Consider the following 9,387-nt stretch of genomic DNA (forward strand, 5'->3'; position numbering starts at 1 on the left):
ATGTTTTTCAATTTTTACTTATTTTTATTTTTATTTGAATTTTTTTACAAAAGTGATGTTCATAAATTTTTCATTCACTTTTTTTTGCGTAGAATCTAAAAAAACTATTTTCTTACGTTTCTGTTATACGTACGTTCTGCCTTGAACACATATGTTCTTAAATATCTTCTCTAATTTACTTTGTTCGATTTCTTGTTTCCTTGTTTTTCCCTAAAATTTAATCCCAAAATCTATCTCTAGATTCTTTGTTACAGAATGTTTTCTTGTCCACTTTTCTTTTCAAAGTACTGAATCACTGCAATTTTTTTTTTGTTTCCAACATTTATCGCTAAGTTTCTCTTCCAATTTCTCCTTGAGTTTTCAGAATTACCTGTATTAAAACTTGTTAACTTCAATTTTTTTTGCAGTTTTGTGTAAGCGTTTGTTTATAAAATATTCATCACATAAAACTATTATATATGTGTTTGTATAATTGATATATATTTTTATTACATCACTTTTATATAAATTTGCCACATATTTTTATTGTTTATATACGTTTGGTATTAGCAGTACATAAAAAAGGCATGTGATTTTTGGGGGGGGGGGGGGGGGTGGCATTGGGAATTGGGCACGGGAGAGACGCTGAAGCCAAAAAGGAAATTGCGCTGTTAAAGATTTTGAAAAAATGATGGCAGAAGATTGATCTCTGGTGCTTCCCCGTACGGGCGGCCGAAAATTAGCTGGCTCTTAAAGAACAAGAGATCATAGAACCAATGGGTGCTTATTTGAACTTTTGACATCCATAAAAATGCATGAGAAGGCTGAATCTCAAGCCAAATGTTGCTGGCACAGGGGAGACGTGACCATGACGCGTATACGTTGACCTCAATTGCGCACATTCACAAGCAGAAACACTCAGTTGCGGGCGACGAAGCTCTTGATGGCGTCGATCAGCTCCTGGGTCCGCTCCCCTGTGGTGGGGTCCATGTACAGTTTTCAAGAATCACTGCAACAACTTTATACACCGACAAAGTTGAAACCCAGTACAATATCCATTAGCACTGCATCAAGACTGAAATCGTCAGTACAGCCCACATTAGCCTATCATTTTCCCATCTCCTGTTCTATAGAACAAGGAACACTAGTAACGGAGAATAAATTATTAGCAAATGAACCCACCACCATATTGCCAATCCACTTCTTGTGAATACCGGACCAACCTTAACCAAATATTTCTGCTCATGTGTCAACAAACTTGGGTATCATCATGTGTCAGTTTCAAAAGCTGTTTTAACCCCCAGCCACACATAGTGGACTGTCTTTTTCGTCCTTAACGACTTTGGGAGAATTGCATGATTTCAATTTATGATCATCATGCTTTATTTTTATCAAGTTGTCCATATCAGCTCAAGAAGTGGCTTTTTTACATTTTGACAGCACAACACAGTAACTGACAACATTATGAAGCCTATAACTATCATGTGCTCATGCTGTGTTGCCAGTACATCTCATTCACTCTTTCTATCCGCTAAGCACCTCTATCCATTTGTGGGCAGGGCACCAGAGAGTAGAATCTGCTTTAAGTGCTTCTAACTCCATTGCTTGTTACATGAAATCTATCAACATCCAATTCAACTGAACTATATCCAGGAAGCTTGTTGACTTTAACTTCTTTCATGAAGCCTCTTATTCTCTCTGCATCACTATACCTTCCTACATCTGAATATATGTTTGCCAAGCTCATATAGTAGCCACTCTTCCCAGGAGACATGTCCATCAATCTCTTTGCAACCCGTTCAGCAGCCTCCATTTCTCCATGCACACGACAGGCTGCTAGTACACCTCCAAGCATTGCCTCGTCAGGCTCAAAAGGCATCTCCTCTATCAACTTCACGGCCTCAATGACACGCCCTGCTCTACCAAGCGTGTCGGCCATACAAGAGTAATGCTTCAGTTCAGGCTCGATGCCCCACCGTTTCATCCCCTCGAAGATAGAGTATGCTCTGTCCACCATGCCTGAATGGGCACAAGCTGACAATGTCCCAAGAAAGGTGACCGAATTTGGTTGGATTCCTTCAGTTGCCATTCTATCGAAAAGACCCAATGCAACATCAGAACGCCCATTCAAACCATGACCAAGGATCAGTGCACTCCACGAGATAACATCCCGCCTAGGCATCCCAGCAAACACCCTCTCAGCGAACGTGAAGTCCCCGCACTTGACATACATGTCCACAAGCGCGTTCCCAAGCGACAGAGGCATCCCTAGGAACCTCCGGACGCAGCAGGCGTGCACACTCCTCCCATGACGGCGCCACCCGAGCTGCCCGCACGCGAGCAGCAGGCTGACCATGACCACCGCGTCCAGCTCCATCCCCGCGGCCACCATGCCACCAAAGAACCGCAGCGCCGCGTCTGGCTCCCCTCTCTGGGCGTACGCGGACAGCATGGACGTCCGCAGCACGGCGTCCCGTTCGCGCATTCCGTCAAACAGCCTCCGCGCGTCGGCGAGGTTCGACAGGCCCGCGTAGCAGAGCACCAGCGCGGACGCGACGAAGAGGTTGTCCTGCGCGCCGAGCTTCACGGCGAGCGCGTGGGATGAGGCGGCGAACCCCGCGGCGCCGGTGAGCGCGCAGGAGCGGAGGACCGGGGGCAGGGTGAAGTGGTCCGGCGCGACGCCCCGAGCGAGCATATCGCGGAGCGTGCGGAGCGCCTCCGCGGGGCGGCCGGAGCGCGCGAGCGACGCGAGGAGGGCGTTGCAGGAGGCAAGCGTGGCGGCGAGGGCGGGAGGCATGTGGCGCTCCGAGGCGGCTGGCGACGCCGTCAAGGCGGTCCCCGTCTCGCCGCCGACTGCCGCGTGCCGACAACGAGGTGGGCGGGGACAGTGCTAGCCTGCTGGAGTGACGGGAGTGTTGTGTTGTTGCTGTGTGCGTGCAGGTATTTTCTTTTTCTTTTTCAGAAAGGCTGCAGGTATTTTCTTAGGCCATTCCCAGTGGAGTTTCATACTCTTCCGTTGCAAATTATAAGACATTTTAATAATTTTGAAGAGTTAAAGTTTTTTATATTTAACCAAATTTATATAATAGAATAATAATATTTATTATATAAATTAAGTACCATTAAATTCTTTATTAGTTATATTTTCATAGACATCAATTTGATATACAAATTTTTATATTTCTCTCTATAATCTTGGTCAAACTTGAGATTATTTTGATTCTCCAAGATTCTTGGGATGTCTTATAATTTGGAACGAAAAGAGTAAAAGTTTCATGCACATTAATTAGCATGACATGTAAGATTATATGATGATATGGCATAGAATTTAAGAAAAAAGAGAAAAAACTCTCTTTACACAAATACCTACACTCTATGAGTTTTGAAATTAAATGCAATATAGACCTTAGGAAACGACACATGAAATTATGCATTGGGAGAGATAGTTTCAATTATTGTTTCATAGTCTTCTTGCTTACGTGGCTATCTTGAAAACATCAATATGAATCCTCCACTGGGATTGGACTTAAGTTAAACCTTTCAGGCCATTAACGGAAGCCGGGCAATTTTGAGCCTGATAGTAAAATAGTGTTGGGTCTGATTCTCTAGGCCCAAACCAAGCACAAACTGAGTTGGGCTAGATTGACTGGGCCACCTATTTTGTCTTCTGGGTTTTCGATGGATGTAAAATCGTGTACAGAGCCGTAAACACAACACAAACAAGTCCACGGAATGTGGTGAGTTCGTCGCGTCAAACAAGTTACAAACTGGACCCAGCGCTTTTGGAGATGCTCTGAAGTATAGAACTTGTTCGTAGAGGTTATTCATCATGTTAACCTGTGTGATCACAAAAGCCGCTTTATATAGGAGTTGAATTATGCTTATGCATCATCAGCGGGGGGGTCCTTCTTCCCTTCTCTCGAGCACTATAGTAGAGCAGGGAGAGCGGAAAATCGTCTCCGGGGCCCATTCCGGCAGCTCCCCCCTTCCCCGGCGCCTTCTCCGGTGCCGGTGAAATGGGGGAGCGGGGAATCGACCGCCGGCTGTGCATACTTTCTAGGTAGGTATAGATCTATGGTAGTTTAGTTTGGCCACGACGACAGTGTTGCAATGGTCCTTTTGTTCCTCGGCGGTGGTAGAGGTCCTGCTAGCGAGGAGGAGGTTCTTCCTTCGACGATTTGCTAGCGACGGCCTGTATGCTGTTGCCTGGAGGATTGTGGTGCTGGCGGTGTTGCTTTTCGGCCGCCAAATAATTTTCCTCCTGCTCGTTGAAGTCGACGATGGCGGTGCCGGTCTTGGTGTCGGCTTCTTCGTCACCGACGGGTCGGCGAGGTATGTGGTCTATCTTCTTGCGAAGGGGATGGATCTGTGCTCCCCCTGGGGATGCTTGTTCCTCGTTGGTGGCTTTGTCACCGGCGGTGGATCTTTTTCTAGGCTGTCGTGCCTGTTTTGGAGCGGCGGCGCTAGATTCTCTTCTTCTGCTTCTCCGACGGTTGGATTGCCGATTTCCATTCATCGACTCAAAATCCGTCTTGGTTGGAGCTCCGAGGCGGTGGATCTTGCGGCTTCATCATGCGTTGAGGTCCTCTGGCGGAGAAGTGGAAGATACAGGCTTCTTCGGCTTCGTTCGTGTGTTACAGCCGGGCCACAGCCGGGCGGATCGAAGCAAAGGAGGAAGATGAACAGGGCTCTTAGGGTCCTTCTTGTAATTTCATATTTCTTCGGGGTCCTGTTTGTAAGAGGGGGAATATACTGTGCTCCTTTTTAATATATACATCGTCCCTCTCGCAAAAAAAAAACAAGAATTATGCTTATGCATCACGTAGCCATGCCCCACTGTTGCGAATAGTAAAACCCTTGCGGTCATGCTTAAACATTGAATAGTGATTCTTACTGTGGAAGCTCCTAAAAACATCAAGATATACTTGCAGAATGATCTAACTTTTTCTCCAAAAAACAGTACAAATGAAGGTAGTCCTACAGTATACATCGCATACATGCTCATCCATTAACATGTATCTCCGTTTCGGCTGGCTAGTGCAGTAGCCAGCCAGCCGAATGAGTCTTAATCAGCACAGCAATCGGTGCAGCAGCCAGCCAGCCGAACGGGGCAATGATTGCGTATACCCTACACATTTACATGTCTTTGAGAGATTGGCCTACTTGTGTGGCAGTACCACCCTAATTAATCCGGCTCAAGTGCGCTAACCATCATCTTAAGGATAATCCCGGCTAACACGCACTTCAAACGGAGTAATTTGGCGGCGCTGTCGGGTAAAGTCCCGAAGGATCCACCTTAGCATCGATCGAACCCAAAGCTTACATGAAACTCACACGAAGGTGAGCCCAGAGAGTACAACATTTCACAGTTATAATACATTACAGAGTCTTAACTTAATTATTACAAACCAAGTTCGAAATCTCCGAAAGGTACTTGAAGTTCAGATTGAAAGTAGATCAGAGTTTAATGCAGCGGAAATAAAACGAGTTCTAAACGACGATACATGGTGTCATGATGAAGCCCGTACATGACATCACTCGGCATGGCCATCGCTGGCCGGAGTCGTATCCCACTCCACCGACCAACCAGGAGGCAGAGTACACGGCCAAGTCAAACTAGCAATCATGTCCTCAAAAGTATTACCTGAAACAAAAATTGAGCCACAAGCAAGGCTGAGTATACTAATACTCCGCAAGGCTTACCCGACTAGGATATAACTAACCCTCTAACTAGACATGCAAGGCTTTTGGCTTGAGGGGTTTGTCTTTGCCGAAAAGCAGTGAGTCCTTATTTTCCGATTTTAGCTTTCAAGTTCTATTATGATTAACCATTCTACATTAGCATCTATCCTAAAGCATACATGGTGGAAAGCAATTATTTTTCATCAATCAACCAAAAGTTCTCATCATCATTGTTCCACTTCTTACTCTATGTGGCAAAAGGGTTAAGCAGTCTCAATATCCGTGAGAGACGGACGATTCGAATCGAATTTGTTAACCTGGCCAGGCAGACCTAAACACACGCATGGGGAATGCAATCACCCACGCGACTTTTCCCCTTTTTCCCCGGGCATGAAACAGGCCCACCGTCCTAGGGTGCCCTGCACCCGTGCGTGACCATAGACCAGACAGTGGGGAGTATGTTCCACGGCCGGTTCCATCAGGTACTTAAGCTTACCGATTACCATATTCTCGGCATGTGGTTAGTACGTTCAAACGCTTAACCACCACTACCACACACCGCGACCTTATCCATTTTGACTAAACAGACGGGGTATCACAAGTACAACAACCCCGCCCGTAAACCTTATATTGCAGTGTGTAGTAAGTATTCAACTCCTATGAGCTCGCGAGTGACAGGAAATCACTCGACTTCTACCGAACCATTAGCATAGCCGACTAGCGACCTACACATACTAGTGTTCAAGCATAGGTACCTAGGATCATGCAACTAAGGTTCCAAACAATTCCTGCAACTTAAATGCACAATAAACAGGAATACAACTAGTTGCATAAATTAAAATAGATAGGACATGCTCCGGGGCTTGCCTTCCTGAGCGTAACTAGCTGTGGGCTCTTCCGAAACTGGGTTCGGGTCTTCAGTAGCTTCAGTTAGATTCAGTTGAGTTTCACGCTGCTCACTCTCGGACTCCGGCACCAACTCGTACGTACCGTCAGGGAGAGTAGTCGAATCTATATGAAATGCATATACGTGAGTTATTTTAGTGATACGATTTAATCAATTCTTCACTAAAGACTCGTAATTCAATGCAACTCAAGATGATTTATAAAATATTCTGTTACATTATTTGGGCAACCATTTATAGAGTAATAATCATTATACTGACTCCACAAAGTAACTCAGATGGGTTGTCTCTTTTATCCTTATGCAGCAAAAGAAAGATTTTTCTTATTTATCACTAGGTTAAGCATGTCCTTATTATAAATAAAGTTACACAGAGATTCTGGGTTTGAAATTTTTATGGAAGATACATATCCAAATAAATTGCCTACTGTGAAATTTTCAGCCCATTTCATGCAGCCTATTAACCACGAAAAATAAAACAAACAGCTACTGCTGCAAACAAAAATGAATTTTACAGGCCAAAATCTGCAAGTAATGGTCATGAAATTTTAACTGAGGGTTGTATACCTAAAGATAAGCCTGCCATAAATTTTTCACAATTAAACAAGCAATGTACAGGGCATGAAAAATAATACAAAGTATAGCTGCATGGATCAAAACTAATTTCTACAGACTGTTCTAGCAAGTTACAGAGCCTCATATTTTACTAGAACGGTTACTTACTCAAGGTTAATCTCTAGAAAAATTATTAGAATTTTTCATGCACAGAAACTATTTTTAATGATTTAGTGTAGCTATCCTCACCAAAAATCATTTGGTCCAGATTGACTTAACTAAAAATTCTCAAACTTTTTCTGTAGACTCTTGGAACTAAAATACAAGTACTGTAAAAGTTTGAACCCATGAAACAGAACATAACAACTTGGGTAAATAAAACTATCCCTCCTAGGCATACAACAAGAGTTAAATAAAATGATAGCTAGGTATGTAAACTGTCCACGAAATTTTTACACAGGCTTATACATCTAACATGTAACCTACCTACCAAAAATGGTTAACAACACATGCTTGTAACTTGAGATCTAATATAAAGCACATTTCCTTTGCATTTTAAATGACATAAAAACTATTGAGCAAATGAAAAAGTTAATGAAGCAAAAGTTGTAGATCTATTTTCAAAGATTCCAGAACAGTTGAGTTTGAATTTTTCTGATTTTTCTACGATTTTTAATCGAATTTACAAGTTCACTGGAAAATCTAGAAAATACAAAAACACAGATTGCAAAGGGGTCCCTGGAATTCTCACAGAACCCCCTGGAAACCTAAAACTATTCGCGCAGGGGTCCCTGGCCGGAGTTGGGGACAGAGGCGGCGGCGGTGGGGGTTTTCCCGGCGAGGAGGGGCTCGCCGGCGGCTGGGATGGGGCCCAGGGGAGAGAGCTCACCGAGCTCTACCTAAGGATGGGTGATGCGGTCGACGGGGGCGGCCGGAGCAGGGTCGGCGGCGGCGCCCAGGGAGCGGCGGCGGCGGCTGCAGCGGACGACGGCGCTCCGGTGTGGGAGGAGGGGCAAGAGCCGGCCGGGGAGCTTCACGGCGCCATGAGGAAGCTAGTTCGGGGGTTGATTGGAGGCGGGGAGGGGCGGAGCAAGGAGGTCCGTGGCGGGCGGGTGGCCGGCGATGTCCACGACGGCGACGGCGGTGTTCCGCGGCGCTGGGAGGCTCTGGGTGAAAATGGGCGGGCCTGGGAGTTGCCTGGGGGTGAATCGAAGCTAGCTGGGTACTCGATAGGGGTGGAGGAGGGCTGAGCTAGGCTCTCCGCGAGAGCCGTGGCTCGGCGGGCGGAAAATGGGGGCGCGGCGGCGCTGCGCGGTGGCGCGGCGGCGCTGGCCGCTCTGGGCGAAGGGGTGGGGCAGATGCGAGGGGAATGGGGTGCGGGCGTGCGTGCACACGTGCGGCGCGAGCTAAATAGGGGAGTGAGGGTGTGAGGAGGGGGCGGGACGCTCGGCGGAGGAAGCAGGGCGTCGGCGGCGAGGGTAGCCGTGGCGCTCCGCGTGCGCGTTTATGGCGCGCTGGCGTGGCTGAGCGGCGAGGCAGCAGCGGGGCAGCGACGCAGTGAAGGCGAGGCGATGATGGCGGGGTGGCGTGCGGGCAGCAGGTGCACGGCCGGCCCGTTTGGGCGCTACGGCGGCGAGGCGGCGCGTCGCCGTGCGCTTGTCGCGGCGTGCGCGTCAACGGGCTGGGCGCGGCGAGGACAGCATGCGCGCTCAAGTGGAGGGGCGTCAGCGGCGCGGCGAGGTAGCGCGGCGGCAGCGAGGCAGCAAGGCCGCGGCAGCAGCGCAGCGAGGCAGCGAGCGCACGCGCGCTCAAGTGCCTGCGCGCGCGCGCACAGAGCAGAGAGGAGAGAGTCAGCGGGGAAGAGAGAGAGGGGAGAGAGAAAGAGAGTGGAGAGAGGGAGAAAAAGTCAGCGGTTTGACTTGGTTCAAACTTAAGATTTTCAATGGAAACTCGAAAAATTTTGAACACGAAAGTTGTTCAAAATTAAATTTCCTACAACTTTCCTTTTAGGCAAAAATGCATTTGAGCGTTGGTTTGAAAGTTTAAAATTTGAAATCCAGTTTAATGATCCCGCTTGTGTTTCGGGGTTTTTCTCAAATTTTCATGTTAGAACTTGAAAAACTTTGGACACGAGAGTTGTTTATCTTGTCAAGCTCTACAACTTTCATGTTGGGCAAAAGTTCGTTTAATCAAAGATGCGAGAGTTGACTTTTTGGTGTATTTAAACGGAACCCGGCTTTTAAGTAATTAACCGACTAGGGTTAACT

At 46.9% G+C, this 9,387-nt stretch overlaps 1 protein-coding gene across 1 annotated transcript; it reads right to left on the bottom strand.

Annotated features, from left to right (window-relative positions):
- Positions 1-983: 983 nt before the first annotated feature.
- On the bottom strand, positions 984-2,980 carry LOC120698710 (pentatricopeptide repeat-containing protein At4g14170-like). Its single transcript, XM_039982420.1, has one exon. It carries the CDS (start codon positions 2,774-2,776, stop codon positions 1,562-1,564), a length of 1,215 nt encoding a protein of 404 aa, XP_039838354.1. The 5' UTR covers positions 2,777-2,980; the 3' UTR covers positions 984-1,561.
- Between the last annotated feature and the right edge of the window lie 6,407 nt (positions 2,981-9,387).

This window comes from Panicum virgatum, chromosome 3K (genome assembly GCF_016808335.1).
Source record: "Panicum virgatum strain AP13 chromosome 3K, P.virgatum_v5, whole genome shotgun sequence".
NCBI classification, from domain to species: domain Eukaryota; kingdom Viridiplantae; phylum Streptophyta; class Magnoliopsida; order Poales; family Poaceae; genus Panicum; species Panicum virgatum.

Excerpts from the sequence above, each read along its gene's own strand:
- LOC120698710 (XM_039982420.1), bottom strand. The coding sequence starts at position 2,776 with ATGCCTCCCGCCCTCGCCGCCACGCTTGCCTCCTGCAACGCCCTCCTC.